Source organism: Solanum dulcamara, chromosome 9 (genome assembly GCF_947179165.1).
Source record: "Solanum dulcamara chromosome 9, daSolDulc1.2, whole genome shotgun sequence".
NCBI lineage: Eukaryota > Viridiplantae > Streptophyta > Magnoliopsida > Solanales > Solanaceae > Solanum > Solanum dulcamara.
The window spans coordinates 16,973,210-16,992,382 of NC_077245.1; the positions used below are offsets into that span (position 1 = coordinate 16,973,210).

At 35.3% G+C, this 19,173-nt stretch overlaps 1 protein-coding gene across 3 annotated transcripts; it reads left to right on the forward strand.

Annotated features, from left to right (window-relative positions):
- Positions 1-1,312: 1,312 nt before the first annotated feature.
- Positions 1,313-18,749, forward strand: LOC129902449 (ubinuclein-1-like). 3 transcript variants are annotated; one of them, XM_055977688.1, is made up of 13 exons: positions 1,313-1,778; positions 7,680-7,766; positions 7,873-7,965; positions 8,127-8,203; positions 11,364-11,928; positions 13,643-13,742; positions 13,920-14,029; positions 14,139-14,225; positions 16,523-16,648; positions 16,921-17,039; positions 17,150-17,197; positions 17,600-17,701; positions 17,996-18,444. In XM_055977688.1, exons 1-13 carry the CDS (start codon positions 1,524-1,526, stop codon positions 18,027-18,029), a joined length of 1,803 nt encoding a protein of 600 aa, XP_055833663.1. In that variant the 5' UTR covers positions 1,313-1,523; the 3' UTR covers positions 18,030-18,444. The 3 variants fall into 3 exon arrangements, with proteins under 3 accessions (XP_055833663.1, XP_055833661.1, XP_055833662.1); XM_055977686.1 differs by having other exon boundaries at positions 1,316-1,778; positions 16,905-17,039; positions 17,996-18,749; XM_055977687.1 differs by having other exon boundaries at positions 1,316-1,778; positions 13,661-13,742; positions 16,905-17,039; positions 17,996-18,749.
- Positions 18,750-19,173: the final 424 nt, after the last annotated feature.

Consider the following 19,173-nt stretch of genomic DNA (forward strand, 5'->3'; position numbering starts at 1 on the left):
TTACTTATTTGATTATTATTACGGATGAAATGCTCAATGAATGCTAAGAGGTTTGGGTGAGGTACCTACGGGTGCTTCATTCGCTGTATCACGTCTAGGCCCTAGGTTTGGATCGTGACATCTTTCTTCAACCTCCACAAAACCAGCAACTCTAAGCTGCTGCACCAACACCTCCGGCCGACAAGTTTCTTCGCCATCGTGACCAGCTCCTCGCATCCTCACCTCCCTCATTCTCTCTCTCACTACACTGTGAATCGGTGGACTTCGACAAGCACCGCCATGAAACCAACGCCGCTCTCTCCCTCCACTGATAACCGTCATGAAACCTGATGTCAAGAAAGTGCTAATGCTGACAAGAGGAGTGGTGGAGAAGAAAGAGAGAGGGATTTAATATATGTTTTCATTTAAATATGCCATCCGTTGCTTTAACACGCGTGTAGTAACACACTCTCGCCAATTCATTCATTTTAATACCACATAAGTTTGGTCAATGGTCAGAGAGATTTAATATATTATGTTTTACTGAATTTAAGGATTCACTTGGTAAAAGGCTAAATAGAATGGTTCATAATACAAACTCGAACAAGTACAAAAGTTAACAAACCTAGTATTTGAATTCTGTTTTCATGGACATTTAATTTTCTCACATAAACAACTATTTATAATTTTTATCTTTAGTTCACAATATGAGATTAAATTCAAAGAAATCAATGAAAGATATTTTTACTGATTCAAATTAAATAAATAAATCATAATAATGAAACATAATTAGAGCATGATTTGAAATTATAGTTAAAATAAAATGAATGAACCTTTAGTGAATCAAGAGTTTTCATCAATGACATAATCTCGAACAGTCGTGTAAAAAACTTAAAACGAAAAATAATTTATTCGAGAATCATGATACGAGACCACAAATGAAAACCTCGAATTCTGATTTATTCTTTCTTTTCTTTTTCTCGTTTTCTTTTTGTTTTTCCTCTTTCCTCTTCTATGTAAATTTTTCATGATTTACAAGTGGTCGGACGTAGCACGTTCTTTTTTGGGAGGCTATTATAGACGCATTAAAAAGGACTTTTTGAAGTGTGAATAAACGTAAAATTGATATATTTTTTGATTATATGAAATATCTTTTATTTTTAAACAGAGGCGTATTACATGTGAATAATTATAATTAAGATTAACTTGTAATCTTTTTAAAAAATAAAAATACAAGAGGAGTTTTTTTTTTTTTTTGACAACAAATGTTAGAAGAGGAGTTGACCAAGTGTGAAATGTGAGACAAACAGACGGCAGTTGCACGGGAAACTAAAAGGAGTCTTCTTTCTTTTCTTACTAAAATAGAAAGCAACTGAAAAGGGCAAAAACAATTAAATAAATCCAATTCCAAAATTTTCTCTTTTCAATTCGTTACCGTATTTTTCCCCTTCTTTAGGGTTTCGAATCAGTGTTTCCCTCTCTTTTCCATGTCTTCCTCTCCTAAATCTCATACATCGCAACCCTAATTTCGTTTACAATCTCCGATGGACGGCGGCGTCAGTGGCGGACAACCGCTAGGGAGGACGTCCACGTCGTATGAAGCGGCGGGAGGACGGAGGAGGTTTACGGTGGAGCTCAGGCCAGGAGAGACCACAATTGTGTCGTGGAAGAAGCTTCTCAAGGACGCTACTAAGTCCAATGTTAATGGTGTCGGTCCTGGTCCAACGATGTCGGTTTTAGCTGCTGCTAGCATTCAACCTCCAGTGCCGCATCCTTCTCTCGAGGCTCGATTAGCTCCGGTAGGTTGTCATTTGAGTTTAATCCTGATTGTTTGGTTACGTTAACTTTAATTAGTTTTCTGTTTTTTGTCATCTCTCATCTGAGTTAATTCACTTGAACTTATAGTGTAAAATTCTACCAATGAGTATCAGTTTTCAGTTTGTTGCTTTGAAACTCAATTCTAGTAGGAAATAATGCTGTAGTGTTTGAGCTGCATAAATATCATCAGTCATTTGGTTGAGTGAGTTGTGTATTTTGCAATCCTGAATTGGTAATACTGTCAGTTAAGGCTTCTTGATTTGCAACTGGTGGGCAGAGGAAATCTTATTTATATATATAAAGTTATAATCTTACTGGTGGGTGAAAGGAATGATTGGTTTAGCATCCGAATATAGCCAAGATCAAATTACTCCCCGTAGACAATTCATTTGTTTGGTATGGGAAATTTAAGATTACACTGTGAAATTCTTCATTGGTACTTGAGTGGCTCTGCTCACCTGTCTCAGCTGTTCCTATTTTTGCATCCGTGTGCGTGTGATGGTGATAAATATAACAGTCAGAGATGGAGTGCATGGTTTCACAGGGGAATTGTTATTGGCATTATCTTTCATATGATTTATTTGATAAAGTATTGACAATATTTGTCATTAAAATGAAAAAAAATATTTATAGTATTGTGGAATAGTAAAAGATTCTGGGATTTTAGAAGCTGATTGGGTTGCTCCATGATGTTGTCCTTGGGCCAGTCTGAAATCCGAACATAATGAGTTGGGAAGATATCGTCACTGTGACATTCTGTGTTTTTATGGCCTCTTTAAGTGGCGTTTCCTTTTGTAATCCAGATGAATTATAAAGTTGCAGAGCTTAATATTGTGCTTCAGTTGACACGTCTTTGTGATAAATTTGGTATATTCTCACAAAAAAAAATGTAGCAGGAAAGAGGGTTCCCTGACTCTTCCCTTCAAAGGTTACAAGAGTTGCCTTCTTTAGGTAGCTCTTACTCCTATCCTAGTATTTATATTTATTTGCTTAAATTTGCTTGCCTTTGTACAGAAATTGTAGTTCAAAGCCTATTAGAGATCTTGAAATTTGAATTTAGTGATCTGATTTTGTAAGTCGTGCTAAAATTTTATTACAGAGATTTGGGTTAGAACTACATTTGACTCAAGATGGGGATTGTTATTTAACAAACACTATTATACTAAAAGAATTATAGCAAACAATGTAAATTATTATTGTAGTATTTTCTTTCTAGTTGTTCCTTCGTTTAAAGTTTGTCTATCTTTATTCTTTAAAGTTCTGTGACTGACTTCGCAATGGTGTTAATAGAGGCATCTTTAAGGCACAATTATGCCTTGCTTTGAAACTGGGTTCTTTATAAGTTTTGCAAGCTCACCTAGATTAGGCTCCTAGGTGTTGCCATGTGCTGTCTTTGGGTGTGATTAAATGTTGAAGATATATGAAAAAAAAAACTTATATAAATTGGTATTCAAGGGATTGACCTAACGATTAATGGAGTCGGAATGGACTATGGGATACCATGTCTCAAACACCATAGAGTGATAGAGGCAAGGAAAGTTCCGTGATTTTTTTCATCTGTCTATACCAAAGTGGACAAAGTTGCTAGTGGAAGGTAGTACGTACCCAACTGATAAATCAAGGTGTGTGCAAGCTGGTTTAGCCACCATCCTTTCAAGTACACATGCATACATTATAACTTAGTGTTGAACACCTGCCATTTGAGTTCCAGTGATTAGGTTCTTTCTTTTCAAAATATATCGGATAAAGATTGAATAAAATCTTTTTATTATCTTTTTTTATCTTCAGTCGTAGCAATCCAGATATTGGGCATTTGAAGTACGAAAGAATTAGATCGTTCTCCCAAATCATCTCTTTATGTTGTCGCTCCTTTTCTTATTTTAAATCGACAAGTGGTATCAGAGCCACACTTGGTTTTGTAGGATTTGTGAAGAAAAAGAAACAAGAAAAGCCTTCAACTTTTTAAACTCGAAATGTCAACCAACAATAGCCTTTCTTTGTCAATTCCATATACTTTCACCAGTGAGAATTACGTAATTTGGTCATTACTGATGTAAACTTACTTAGAAACGTTTGATTTTGGTGGATTGTTGCTTAAGACAGTCTTGACCATGCACTCCCAAAAGATTCTACCTTGGTACAAATCAAGGCCGACAATGAAGAAACCAATAGGTCCAAAGCCAAGTTTGTTAGTTAGAGTCACGTAGGAGATTCAATCTTTCCTAGGCCCATGGCATAAAAGAAGTTTTTTCTTGGGACAAATTTGAAGTGGAATATTGAGGAAATGATCGAACTAGGCAAATGCAAGTTTTGAATATGGAAAGGGACCTTGAAGCTCTATGCGTTGACGAAAATGAGTCTATTAGCAAATACTCTTATAGAATTTCCTTGATCGTCAACAAAATCCAATTGCTTGTTGAGGATTTCCTAGATAGCAGAATTGTGGGGAAGGTTCTAGTGACGCATCGTAAAACAAAAATCTTAAATATATTTCAATTGTTGAGCTAATGAGTGCTCTTCAAGCTCAAGAGCAAATGAGCTTTTGAAGCAAGAAAAAGTTAGTGAATGAGCCTTTCATGCACAAACCAGCAAGGAAGCAAAGCTAGATAAAAATGTAACAAGAAATTGAATGACAAAATAGAAGGTTGAAAAGTTAGTGAATGAGACTTTCATGCACAAAACCAGCGAGGAAGCAAAGCTAGATAAAAATGTAACAAGAAATTGAATGACAAAATAGAAGGTTTGATAGCAAGAAGCTATTCTCACATTTCTAGCATTGTAAATAGACCACCCACATGCAAAAATATTGTTGGAGGCCTGGTGCAATCTGTGGTACTTCCATTCTCTATTTAGATAGGTAATGCAATATAAAGCAGACTCCTGAAAGCAATCAACAAGTACAAACAACTGAGTCAGAAATTCAGGAAGAGGATCTTTGCTGCCGCATGCTTTAGCAACAAGGACACACACACCACTTGGCTCATTGGCAATGAATGCATAAAGCATATAACGTTTAATGCAACAATATTAACGACCTTGATAAAAGCTCCATAAATCACAATGATAATTTGGAATGGGGATTTTTTGAAAGTGAAAGCTGAAGGTACAGTTGAAGTTGAAACTTTAGACTTATATCGGTATCGTTCGGGTAAATGATGGAGAAGGCATATTCTCTTAAATTTAAGCTAACATTTGTGTTATTTCTGATGATGATGGAGTTTAATTATTGTGTTAAAATGAAAAAAAAGATAAGTTTTAAAGTTTTTGTTGTAGAATGGAGTGGGTTTGAAGCCTATGCAGTGTAAACCTGAGTGATTCAAACTTTTTTGTGTAGAAGATTTGGGCACTTCAACCAATAGGATTTAATCGAACCAAAAGGTAAAAAACTTGTTGAAAATATTTTGGAAATCGAAGGTTGACCTCATAATTGTGATGCTTGTCAGCAAGGAACACAAGTTATCTTTCCATTTCTCACCTAGAGGACTAGGGATCAATGCTCACTAAATATACTTCCTTGTAAGTATCTATGAAATTCTTTACTTGATCCAAAAAAAAAAAACTTATTATTTCTAAATGGAGAAAACTTGGATGGCCTCTCAAAAGCTACAATTTTTACACTTGTGTCTGTGGACCTATGTTAGTTCCATTAGTGAATGGTATCAAGTGGACCTATGTCAGTTCCTTAAGTGAATGGTAACGATTCTTCTCTTCATTGATGATTCCTTCCAGAATGTGTTGGGCCCGAACACTAGAAATGAAGTTTATGCCACGTTTCAACAATTTAAAAGGTATCATAAACCAAAATGATATTGAAGATTAACATTTTTACTCTTGAGATATGATAATAGTCCCCAGTACAATTCTAGCCAATTTGATAAGTTTCGCAGAGATGAAAGAATCGAACACCAGTTAACTACCACCTACACACCTCAACAAAGGGGTGGAAGTGAAATGATGAACATGACAGTGACGGAGATGGTTGGGTGCCTAATGTTTGAGATGGACTTACCAAAACATTTTTGGGTTGAAGGGGTAAATATTTCGTTGAGTATTATGCAAGCTACCTGCAAAGGCTCTCAAGAATATAACTCCTTATGAGGCTTGGCAGGATGTGGAACCATATGTGCACCATCTCAGAGTATTTAGGCGTATTTGTTATTGTCAAGCTCCACAACAGAAGGGAGACAATCTAGATAAAATGCGTACTTGGCTAGAGGTAGCAGGAAGGGAGTAAAATAGTCGAGTTGTATGCAAACTTGCACGTACACCATCATTATTTATAAAAATCTTAGAAATATTTTCATAAATATATATGTACATTAGTAACTAGGAATAGGAAATTATAATTTTAATATAAGAAATCTAGTCGCATGAATTAGAAAGGTAAAAATAGCATCTTCCCATTATGTGCAAGAAATTTAAACCCGTTGTTGAACTTGATTAACACGGCTTTTACTTGTATGTTTCGCTGATGCAATTTTCAACTCCTGTCTTTATTGTTTGCTTTTATAGTCGTTTCTCTTGTTTTTATGTCTACCTTTGTTTCTTCCTCTTTATCTATGCCTTACCTTGCCAGAAACAAGCACTTTATTTGTCTTCTAGTGCTTTTGATCCCACAAATCTTGACGTGTTTCTATGCTTTTCTTCTTTGACAACACTTTTTTTGGGATTAATATAGATGTTTGTCCAAGTATGTGAAGTCTTATTATGAGAAACTGTTGAGAAGGGAGGAGTCTTTATTTCCAAATGTTGTGGTGTGGATACATATGTTTCCAAGAAATGTGTGTTTTTTGCTAGACAAATAATATGACGTCCGAGAATTTGAGGGAGAGTAACATTACATGGGTCAGTTGGTGTTCATGTGCAAAAATTTGGGTGAAGATGTCTCACCTCCTTTTACATTGCCAGAAAGCATCTTGCTTGTGGTGGAAAATTATGTGGTGATTGTCTTCAATGGGTGCTGCCAAGTATGGTAAGAGAAGTATTATTCTTCAGTTAGATCTTTGGAAGACGGAAGAGAAGATGCAGAGCGTGGGATGTTGCTCCACTAGCATATACGCAGACCATATATATATATATAGAGACAGAAATAGAGGAATTTTGTGGTGGGGGTGGTAGAGAAGGATTTTGTACACTTAGAGAAATAGCATTTAATCCCTTATTTTCTGGTGTGTGTTGGATCCTTCAAAAGAAGTGCAATTTTGGAGGATCCGACACGGTCTGACAACATTTTTGGAGAGACCGAGCAACTTAGCTCATGAGGTCCCTGTAGGTATAGAATATCAGGTGTCATTTGTAGTTGTTGCAAGGTTTTCTACTTTTTGGTATAAGTCTCGTATGCAGGTGTTTTCTTGTCGTTTATAAGATTTTATTAATTGATTAAATTGTCTAAGTCGTGCATAACGTTTTTGTGCATCATCATCGCAATACATCCTTGCTAGTTATGCCCAAGGGAGAAAAGTTTGCTATTGATTTTTTCCATTGCTTATATTGAGAACGTGATGTCTTTTTATAGGTGACTTTCCATTGACTTCCTTTGAATCCGGCACTATTTGAGTATAAAAGGCGGCTAGTGATATTTGGTCTTAGAAATAAGTCTTTCAAAGATTTCTATTGTTTTCCTGTAAACCGTGTGCTGGAGTATATAGGGAGGTTGGTGATCTCTATGATTAGAATAATTTATTTCGAAAAACATTTTTTGACAAAGATAAGTATTTCAAAGATCTTGTCTAAAAAAACAAACTAAAAGGGGAAATAGTGAAATTTCCAAGGACTAGTTTGGTCAGAATTGATGTTGCAATTCTATTACGGAGCATTTGTTTGCTAATTTGGGAAAACATGTTTTTGATAAAATTTTATGCTTATTATCAATGCCCTTGTAGGGACAACCTTCTGATAAGGAAGTCAAGGATGCACCTCCTGGAAATCGTTTAAATGCTGTGATAGAAAAGATTGAACGCCTATATGTGGTATGCATTTTGTTGTTTACTCGTTACATGAGACTTGTCAGTGATATATATAAATTTATGCATTTATTTTGCACTTGATCTGCTAATTAACTATTATGCCTTTTAGGGCAAGCAAAGTGATGATGAGGAAGATCTTAATAATTTCCCAGATGACGATGAATATGACACTGAAGATTCTTTCATTGATGATACTGAGCTGGTTGGTCACATCAAGTTTCCTAACCTTATCTAACTTATACACATATCTGTTATTTTGTTTCCGAATGATTTTATAAGCATAGTCAATATTTTGCAACTTTGTACAGGTGGCATTTATATGTTGTAGTGAGAGTACTTAGTACATTGTTTCTTATTATGCAGGATGAATATTTTCAGGTTGATAACTCAGCAATAAAGCATGATGGTTTCTTTGTCAACCGCGGAAAGTTGGAGCGCATGTGAGTTTTTTCCTTGAGATTTTTAAGTAGTATGAGAAGTCTCAACACCACTTTATATAATTTAACCAATTGTTCACCTTTCATCAGGCATCCAAATTTAGTTTTATATCCATTTTAAAGTTTTTAAATAACATAATATACCACCTAACAATTCCCTTACACCTTGTTTGGATTTGTTGTTACATGTTGTATTGTATTGTATCGTTAGTTTAACTACAATGTTTTGATTATTACTTAAATATTATTGTATCGTAATAACCGATTTTGTGGTTTTGCATTGTTACCTTAATATTTTCTTCTTATTTTGTCTTTACTTATTGTTTAATAATCTTATTTATCCTTTACCCTACCTTTTCATACTAGTTCTATCCCGTATCCTACTTTTCTTGTAGATTTGTCATTGTTGATGTGTGATATTATGTAACAATGGAGAACGATATAATCTATTCAAATATTGTATTCCTTAAAATAATATTGTACGATAAAATACTTAACAACCATCCAAACAAAGTGTTAAATTACTCCACAATTCCATGTTTCAAGTGATTGGATAATTATGCTACATGTGCTTATGCAACCCAGAGTCTATCAATCACCTGTTTCTTCATTGCACTGTTGCCACAGACTTTTGGAACATGTTCTTTTCTCTCTTTGGGCTGACTTGGGCCATGCCAGGCTCTTTGAGAGACTTTCGTGTGTTGGAGCTCCTGGAAAGTTGGAAGTCCATAAAAATGATTTGGTCTTTGGTTCCTGCTTGTAATTTGTGGTGCTTTTGGATAGAGAGGAACAAAAGGTGTTTTGATGGCATCCCAACTCCTATTTCCTCTCTTAAGGCTAGATGTTTGATTAGTCTTTTTAGTTGGGTCAACTATACTCTTGAATCTTTCCTTGAATTTATCAGTTCCATAGATCTATGTTGATAGTTGTGTTAGCTTTTTTTGCCTTCCTGGGAGACGATAATGTCTTTGTAATGCTTGCATCTTCTTGATGCTTTTTGTTAATGATATCCTTCTTATTACATTAAAAAAAAGGATAATTATGACCCACATATACTTTTAAGTTTTACCATAAGAAATAGTTAATTCTCTCTCCCCCAATTCAAGTTCACCCCCAAATCTGGTAATCCCTGCCAAGCATTGATGGGTTCCTCTTTACATGATATTCAACGTTCTCTTTATGTTGTTTTCTTCTTCTTCTTGGATTTAATCTGACTCTTCTATTCTTCTTTATTTCTTGATTACCCCTTTCCTATTTTCTTCTCCTCATGTACAGCTCTTCTTCGTTGTCACTTTTACTTTTGGGGTTCTTTTTTAATCTTCTTTCTCATTCCGTCAAAATAATTTTGTTCCTCTTTTTCTTGTTTGTTCTATCTATTTCTTTTTAAAATTTTGAAATCTTTATTCATCACATTCTAGTAATGTTTAATTAGGAAAGAGAAGCATCTTTTTTTTTTGAAGAAGGTAAGTAAGCTTGTATATTGCAAAGGAGAAACTACCTAGCATCAAGCTGGTGCTTATGATAAAAACCCACCCGCTTGCATGGAGTCAATGAAATCTAACATACTATTCATTCTTTATAATTTACACCAAAATGGCAAAAGCCATAAACTGAGGCGGAGCCATGATTTAAGGCTTATGGATTCAGATAGGGTGGTAAACGAGTGGGTCGAATCGGATATGGGCCGGTCGAAAATGAATTGGGTGAAAACAAATAAAATATTCAACCCACCAATATTTTATATAGATAAAGAATGGCTAAACAAATGAATAAATGCATATCCGTATTAACCACTACTTCTTAATATGTAAAAGAAATAAGTATTTTTATATTACAAGTATCTTTTTTTTTCTCCTTTTATGGTGTATTTGGTATGAAGGAAAATATTTTCGTATCTTTTTGTAATTTATAATAACCTCAATTTAAGAAACGAGTATTGATATTCAATATATTTTTTAAAAGGTAACAAATCCTAGCTAATTTTTGTGAAAAAATATGATTTTGGAATTGAAATAGTGTAAAGAAATGATAGTCTCTTTTTGGAAAAAATGATGTAGATATCTGTTTTCTTTTAAAAGGAGAATAGAACATATTAGCTAAAAAGAAGACTTTGGGAGCAAGTGGGTTTCGAACCCACATCTCCGCGATGCAAAGCTTTAATACCCTGATCCAGTGATCCTTACCGCTTAACCTCCCAATGCTTTATGTAAGTGGGTTCGCAAATTTTATTTATATTTACTAGCGATTCTAATACAAATCTAGGGTTTACGTAAAAGCTACTGGGTTCGTCCGAACACCCTTAATGAGTTGTAGCTCCGCTCCTGGCCATAAACAATTGAAGTTAAGTTGTTGTACACTAATTGACTTTCCTTTCAAAACATAGTTCGTTTCTTTCCTTCTGCGAGGAGCAGTGTTATCGAAGGTGTGCTTAAAGCGCACTTTGCCTCACTTAATGTGTGCTTCAGTGTTGTTGCCAAGGCTCTAAGTCATACTTTTCCTTGTGAATGAGCATTTCCTGAAGAGGTGATGCTAAACCTTTCATATTTCACTTTATTATAAAAACAATCAATTTCTTTGCCCATATATTTGTTATTCATGCTTTTAATTATTAGTCTTGGACTAAACATATATATATTTATATGTTTTCTCCATTTGCGCCTTTTCTCAATAAAGCCCACGCTTTATTTGCGCTTTGCGCTTTAAGTCCCAACGAACCTTGGAGTTTTTTTTACGCTTTTCGCTTTTGATAACACTGGCGAGGAGATTAGGTTCTTGCAATTTTGGAAGTGTTTACCTTTTTTTTTAAAACCAAGTATTAACCTACTGCTTTCTATGGTTTCAACCTCTGCTTCTCTTTACCTAAGAAATTCTTTTTCCTTGTCCAATAAGTTATGTTTTCTCCCTTGATTTAGGAATATAGATCTATATTTCTTTCGGGACGTTGGTTTAGCTTCTTTTTATCGACACAGATGCCCTTATTCTTTCCCCTCACCTATCAAAATAGTCATGATATGTTGTTCATAACACTATTGAATCTGTAATTATGACTGCAAAATGGAAAGGATTTATTTGCTCATTTTTCTCAGATATGAAAACTGATACTTCTTTTCATTTGTTTTGTCATTTCATTTGGGCGCTTCTAACTGACATTATTTTCTGTTAGTGAACCAGTCTCACCAAAGAATCAGCAACCAAAAAAGAGGAGAAGAAAAGATCTGGCGAAAAGCGATGTTGGGGATGATGATGAACATAATACAAGTAAACCTGTAAAAGTCGGAAAAAAGGCTGGGAAACCAGTACCAGTTGTTAGTGAAACATCTCATCCATCTCATGGTGTTGCTTTGCAAAATGTATCCCATGAAGAAAAATTCCCGAATCAGTTGAATGTTTCTGAAACACCAATAACAAAGAAAGCTGCAGACACCCAAAATATGTTGGAGCTATCTCCATCAGCATCATTGCGTGGCAATTCTGCACAAGAAAAAGCCCTTGACCAGCAGAAAATTGGAGTTACCCAATCCAAGAATCTAGGTGACAAATTAAGAGATGCTTCTGAAATATCTGGGAATTCATCTCAGAGGCTACAAGACAAAAGTTCTTATGCTCAAGAGAAATCTAATGTTGGAAGATCAGTAAACATCTCTGACGGAATAGACCAGTCTGTTCAGCATCGTGATGAAAAGTTTAATGTCAGTGGCTTTGAGGGAAAGAACTCAGCTCAGACTATGGTGAGTTGTTTACTTTCCTTTCCCTGCGATAGTGTGTTTCTTGCTATCTGCCAAATTTTTTGTGTCATGAATCATTTATCCATGGTATTTTTTTATAACTGTGGTGTCTGGGCCGACTTGCGTGCGCTTCGAACCTTCGCCTGAGATCTCATCGTTCTCAACCCTCTTCATTGACCCCTAGGCCACACCCTTGGGTGCCATTTCTCCATGGTATTTCTAGAGTGATTTCTAATGATTGCTTGAGAACATTGCTGAAGGAAACTTTTTTCTAGTAGATCATCATTCGATGTAGGGATAGCACTTATTAATGACCAGGTGAAGTCTTTGAAATGTTTACAGCTAAGTAGAGCTGCGCCTATAATGAGCCAAATAATGTCAATAGATGCAAGGAAAAAACATGCTTCCATGAAATCTTTGGGTCTCTTTTGGCGTTAACAAAAGTTTTTCATCCTTCGTGGTCTTTACTGATCTTTTCTTTCCAAAATCAAACCGGTTTCCTCTATAAAGTTACTCCCACCGTCCCAATTAATGTGACGATAAGTCGAGATACTAGATAAGGAATCAGTAGCAGCCTTAAAGAGAAGAAATCAACTCTTTTAGCCAGTCCTAAAGAGAATGATATTTTTCTAATTTAGTAACAATTTAATATTAAACTTTTCTTACCCTACATGAGATTTTTTATAGCCACACAAATATCTATGGTTTATTTTTGACCACAAGTTCCAAAAGTTTTTCTTTCATCCTTAAATTCCGTGCCTGGTTAAACACCTTCGCATAAATTGGGACGGAGGGAGTACTAAATAGCCTTCACCTTAACAAGCGAAAACCAAATGTAATTAATAAGAAAATTGACATTAGACTTTAACTCAAACCCAAAAGCTAAAGATGAGGATTGTCAATACTACAATTTATCGCCTTAACAAATGAAAGATTCTATAACAAATGAAAGATTCTACACTCTCGCAGAACTATTGACTTGGAGTATGGATAACATTACGTAGGGGCTCAACATTAGAGTGACCAATATGAGGGATGGGTTTGACTTTGATTACATGATAAGAGCATGGAGCTTCTGTGCTCGAACAACTTAAGCATTTAGATGGGATGATCACACAATTCAATATGGTATCAGATAAAACAGAACAGAGGTTCTGGTTGCCGTCCATTATCAAAAAGAATTTTTTTTTTGTGCTTTGACAATATGATAAACATATATAATAATCAAGATGACCTTCTATTGGTCTAATTAGTCCTTCTCCATCTACTCAGTCAGTTTGCCCTGCGGCTGCCATTAATTTTTTGTAGCAGTTAAAATGAAGGTGTGCATACATAACAACTAGTACCCTGTAAACTTTCCAGACAACTTTTTGGATTTTGTTAGCTCCTTATCTTTAGTATAGGGCTCACTGTAATAGAGGTAACTCACTCACTTTTGATCTCACTCTTTTGTGTACTATTTGCATCTTCTTGATGCCTTTAATGAAATCTATTACTTCATCAAAAACAATCAAGAAGACCTCTAGTTCTAGCAAGTCCTTGTTTCCTCTCTATTCTGTCGGTTTGCCTTGAATCTCAGACATGACCACTTAAGCCTGCACCATATAAGATTCAGAGACACGCGTATGGTGCAGGGTTATGCAGTCATATCTGAGATTCCCAATAAGCTTTTATTCTTACTGTAACTGACACTCAGGTGCTTCCTAAAACTATACAGAAAGTTCCTTCTATGCAGAGAAAGGAAGGATCTAGTGGTAGACCAAAAGGTACAATGCTTGAGAAGGCCATCAGGGATTTGGAGAAGATCGTTGCGGAATGTATGCCCAAAACCTCTGACATCTGTTTTTTCTAACTGATAATTCATTTTCTTATACATTGGATATCTGTTTAATTTTTGAAAATATCACAGTAAGGCCAATGTTCAGATGTTTCCTATTTGATGATAATTTCATATTTTTATATTGGCCATTTATTTCAATCTCAAAATATCACAGTAAGGCCACCGAGTATGGAGGTTCAGGATGCTGATAATTCATCTCAGGCTATCAAAAGGAGGTTACCACCTGAAATAAAGCAGAGGCTGGCTAAAGTTGCCCGATTGGCGGTATAGACTAAGCTATATGGTCTAATTAGTTCTATCTTTTTGGTTGACGTATTAACTTATATTCCATAACGTACTTATTGAATCCAAATATTTCCGTTGATGGTTTCAGCAAGCTAGTCATGGAAAAATATCCAATGAGTTAATCAATCGTTTAATGAGTATTGTCGGCCACTTGATACAGCTTCGCACATTGAAGGTACTTTTGTGTCATCTGGATTTTCTAGATAAAGTTTGTTATCATGCTGACGCTGCATCATGTTCAAGCTATATCTTTTTGAGTTATTCTGACTGTATTTATTTCATAAGTTGTTCCATATCTTAATTATGTTATGGAGATCTGTGAGGTTGTTACAGGAATCAATTGTAGTGATGATTTCTTTCTCTATTTTGGTGGCATATCTTCATTAGATGACAAAAAAATATCTAAAATCTTGTAATGCATAATGTTAAAGCAATCATAATTGTGAAGTTGAGAGACATAGAACCAGATCCTTGGCTAAATGTTATCAATTGTTGAATCTGTTTCAGTTTGAAGAGCTTAAAGACCAGTCTGAACTCTCATATAATTGCTATTGTGGACTGCTGACAATGGCTCTTACATATCACACGACTAATTTGGTTAATTTGTGTGAAAACCTACAATTCCCGAGTTCCGAACATTAACTTTGATAATTATTTTGTTAATATGTTCCCAATATCTGTCACTTTCCAGCCATTATCATGAAGCAACACTTAAAACATTATTTTACTTTGAATTCGAACAATTTACATTCTAAACTGACTTGTTGCGAAATCTTAGTGCATGTCTTACAATATTGAGATATTTTTTATGAGCCTGTTAATATTTTATGCTGGTGTATGGAAGTATCTATTTAGGGTATGCATTTCTTTTTAAATGAATTTTTAGTTCTTTTGAAAAATCTGCATGAAGTAACCATACTCATGTTACAGCCATTTAACACGGGTACGTCTAGATAAATAAAGAAACTATGTTACAGCCATTTTACACGGGTATGTCAAGATAAATAAAGAAACTATGTACATAGTTTTCTGGTGGAAGATCAAGCCTTGAGGAGTTCTTGTGCACTGTGCTCTTTATCACAAGATTACATTGAATGTCTTCCGGTGTACTAATTGTTTATTTGATTTGTTGCTAAGAAGGTTACTACCTACTAATTGTGTCCACACTCTCTAGTACAATATTTTATCACAAGAACACCCAACGGGTGTTAAACTATATACAATATGACTCTTAACCTAGTCTCAAGTTGAAAAAGATGCAAGTGTGCACTCATGGGGTTCCAATGTGTATAGAAACTTGGACATCGTTCATAGAGATTTATATCATGTTGTAGATTCTCTACTTTTTGTTATACTGCTTGTATACAAGAGAATTTACTGTCATTATGAAATTACTTTGTCCAAAAAATAGTCTTACTATGTCCACTCAACTGGCATATGAAATAAGATGAAGTATCATGTGACTTGGTATTTGACTTTTGAGTGGAGGTGAACTTTTAAATTGCTAACGATGATGGAACTGCTTAACAGTCTATCAGTAATCAAATTGTGCCAAAATAATGAGACACCTGCATTTAAGTGAGGAAGTTCATTAATATTTTTGGTTAGGAGAATAATCCTTTTCGCCTTAATAATTGACTAGTATAATCGTTTGTCAAGAAAAAAGAAAATATTTAATCAGTTGTTATATAGTAGAATCTTTCGAAACATGTCTGTTCTATTAAAATTCATTATTTCAATTTTTAATGTTAACTATCAAATAAATTAGTTTGGATTTTAAGAAGCTGGAAGAGATATTTATCAGCATTTTTCAGAAATAGTAACTTGGTTAAGAAACTCTTGTTGGTTAGCAAATATTAGAGGTCCAAATGTACCTTTATGTGCGAGAAAATGAGATATTGAAGTTGGTAAAAGGAAATGTGAATGTCACATGCACATATATTTAATTAACAGAGCTTCCTCATTAGGTGGCCTGTACTTTTTTATTATCTTGTGGAAGATAACAAACTGCTGCAATTTAAATTTGTTTTATGGGATGAGATAATGAATGTTTAGGTAATAAAGACCTACGAGTATTGTATCATGGTTGTGAAATCTGAAGGAAAATAAGCGGTGTAAGAAAATTTGAAAGAGAAATGCTAGGCAAATCTAGTTTCTTGGCTGAATGCTGTAAACTGCTTTCAAGTTATGTCTAATGCACGCACCCTGTTGTACATGTTACATATTCTTGTAAGCTTCAATTTGTGGTTATTAACGTTGGATTTCTTTTTTCTTTTACCACATGTTTCCTTCCCATCTTGCACAAGCTTGCGCCATGCTAGAGAAGCTTATGATAGTTTTTGTCTAGTTCACATATATTAAGGTTTAATATTTCTCTCGTTCAACTGTTACTAATACTTCAAGTCATAGGTGGTTTTGCTCCCCATCATTGTCTTAGAAATTATGATTGCTCTTATATTTGTCTGGCTGCAGAGGAACTTGAAGATCATGGTCAATATGGGCCTGTCAGCAAAACAAGAGAAAGATAACAGAGTTCAGCACATAAAGAGAGAGGTTGCTGAGATGATTAAGTTGCGGATTCCATTGATGAAATCAAAGGTATGCCTCTGTAATATTATGCTTGTTTTTCTTAACCATGAGTGCATGTTCTCTCTGCTAGAATTTGAGGGATTCAAGCCTTCCTGTGAAGTTGCCATTGTTCCTCAATGGTCAGGAAAAAAGAGTGTTTCATTTTTGTAGAAGTGAATGTTTTGATAGGAAATCTCAAACCAAATTCCACTCCCTCAGGTTATGGGTGATGCTTTTATGAAAACCTACAAAATATCTTTTTATGATGCTTGATGTGTGTTAGCAGTTACTTGAACAAGCAGGAGCTTCTGATGATTTCCAAGAAGCAAGTGCTGAAGAGAAAGAAGCCTTTAAGAGAAAACACAGCATGGATGTTGCATTGGAAGACAAAATATGTGACCTTTATGATCATTTTGTTGAGGTAGTTTAAACCCCCACCCCCCCTCCACCTCAAAACAAAAATGTCCTTGACAAGATTGCTTCTTTCTAGAAACAATTTGTGCTGGAGATTTACTTAGTCTTTACTTGTAGGGCCTGGATGAAGATGCTGGTCCGCAAGTCAGAAAGTTGTATGCTGAGGTTAGGGGGCATACAAATTTTGCTATTTCTTGAAGAAAGAACCTCATTTTGCATGCTTGGTCTTTATTTTTTTCATCTACTTCATTTGCCATTGGGCTATCTTGGAATTTTTAGTACTTGATGCAAACTAAGTTCCAAGTATATCTGAAGGTAGACTCTAGATCAGAAACAGTTTTTTGGTGTATGTAAGAGTCTGTTCTCTATTGTGGTGGTCACTTATCGGTGTATTCTCTTCTTAGATTTCATCAAATAAAATTTTCCACTGCTAAACTCTGATGTATGTTCAGGATTTTGGCCACAAAATGTGAATTAGGAGCTGCTTTGACATTTGGGGGTTTCTGAACTCTTCCTAGTTTTCTCTGTGATGGTTTTTTAACTGTTATTGTTCTGTTTTTCTTGCAGCTTGCTGGATATTGGCCAAATGGATTTATGGACAATCATGGTATTAAACGTGCTATATGTAGAGCAAAAGATAGGAGGAGAGCATTGCACGCACGCCGGAAGGTAAAAAATGCCCTGTTTATCATTATTTTCTCTTCTTTATTTAGGTAGCTCTTAACCTGTGAGCTTTCATTCACAGTGGAGCTCTGTTTTAGGTAAATGTATAGGATTATTAGTCTATATCTGAATGCTTTCTGAGATTCCATTAAGAAAATGAATTTCACATAGTAATCAGTCCGTAGTTGTTCTCATCGTCATCTTTCAATGAATTACGCTAAAATGCAGTTTCAAACCTGTGCCTAAATGCTTTTTGTAGCTTTTACAATTGGTAAAAGTTCATTTGTGATCTTTATGTAGGATGGAGAGAAAATTAGGAGGAACAAGTTATTGACCACAAAGGAAGAGGCTAGTAGAATAGATGCTGGACCTATTGCTCAGTCAGTGCATATCCAAGAAAGGATTGTAGTTGATCATTCTTCAACCTCAACAAACAAGCCAGTATCCAGTAGTGCAGCAGTAACTGCTTCTGCACGAATGCCTGTTTCCCTAGCTAATGGTTTTGATGTGGATCGTCTAAAGCAGGAGAAACTAAAGGGAGTTTCTAGCGGCTCTGTTGATCCACGAGCAGCAGATGCTGTGCCAAAAAAGAAAATAAAGAGGAAACAAGAGTCAGAATTTGGTGAAAGTCAGTTTCACAGCGAGAAATTGCCTACTGCACAGGCAGAGGAGAAGAACAAAACCAACAAGCATACTGCTTGTCCTCCAAAACCAAATAATGTTGTGTCCTCCGGCTTTGAACAGCTGACATGATGCAATTTCTGCCTCTTGCGGCTTCAGTGATTGCCCCTCTTTTCTAGTTCTGTAAGTATATAGTTATAATGGCGCGACCGATAAGAAACCCGAGTCTCTTATTTAGAAGTTACAGCTGAAGGCACATTTAGTTTTTATCATGAAGGCAAAAAGTTAGAAAATTGATGTCTTATTGGCAGCTAGGCTCTCTGCTGTGGGGCATTTTGATGCTAGTTTTTTTATGAATTGGAAATTGCTCTCTTAGTTCGCTGTGGTACCAGCTAAAATTCCGTAGTGCGTTGTGAGTTCGTTCTAAACCAAATTTAGAACTTTTTTTAAATCCTGATTGGATATGAACACAAATGCACAATTATTTTCTAGAACAAGCGAAATTGATTTCGTCAGAGGATTTTGGAAAACAAAATGAGAATTAGGATTTTCCTGCGCCCATCCAAACAGAAAATTTGACAATTTTTCATTTTATGATTTCTAGTTTCTCTTGGGTCCGTAAATTCAAAATTTGATCAATAGAAAGATGAATCTTTTACTAACAATTCTACCCTACCATACAATGGATATTTGATCTCATCAACAGAGTAGAGGTCTTATGAAGTTCTTTAAGAAGTGGAAATCAAAGCGGCACTGTTCATTCTAAGAAGAGCTGCTAATGCCTAGTTATATCCATTTAGAGTCTGTTTGGATAAGTTTATTTTAAGCTTTTTTTTTTAAAGTTGGAAATTTTAGCT

What these genes read in the sequence shown, in the direction of transcription:
- LOC129902449 (XM_055977686.1), top strand. Translation starts at nt 1,524, where the DNA reads ATGGACGGCGGCGTCAGTGGCGGACAACCGCTAGGGAGGACGTCCACG. An exon ending in TACAGCTTCGCACATTGAAG is followed by an intron (nt 14,226 to 16,522) that starts GTACTTTTGTGT and finishes GTCTGGCTGCAG; the next exon opens with AGGAACTTGAAGATCATGGT. An exon ending in TTTATGATCATTTTGTTGAG is followed by an intron (nt 17,040 to 17,149) that starts GTAGTTTAAACC and finishes CTTTACTTGTAG; the next exon opens with GGCCTGGATGAAGATGCTGG.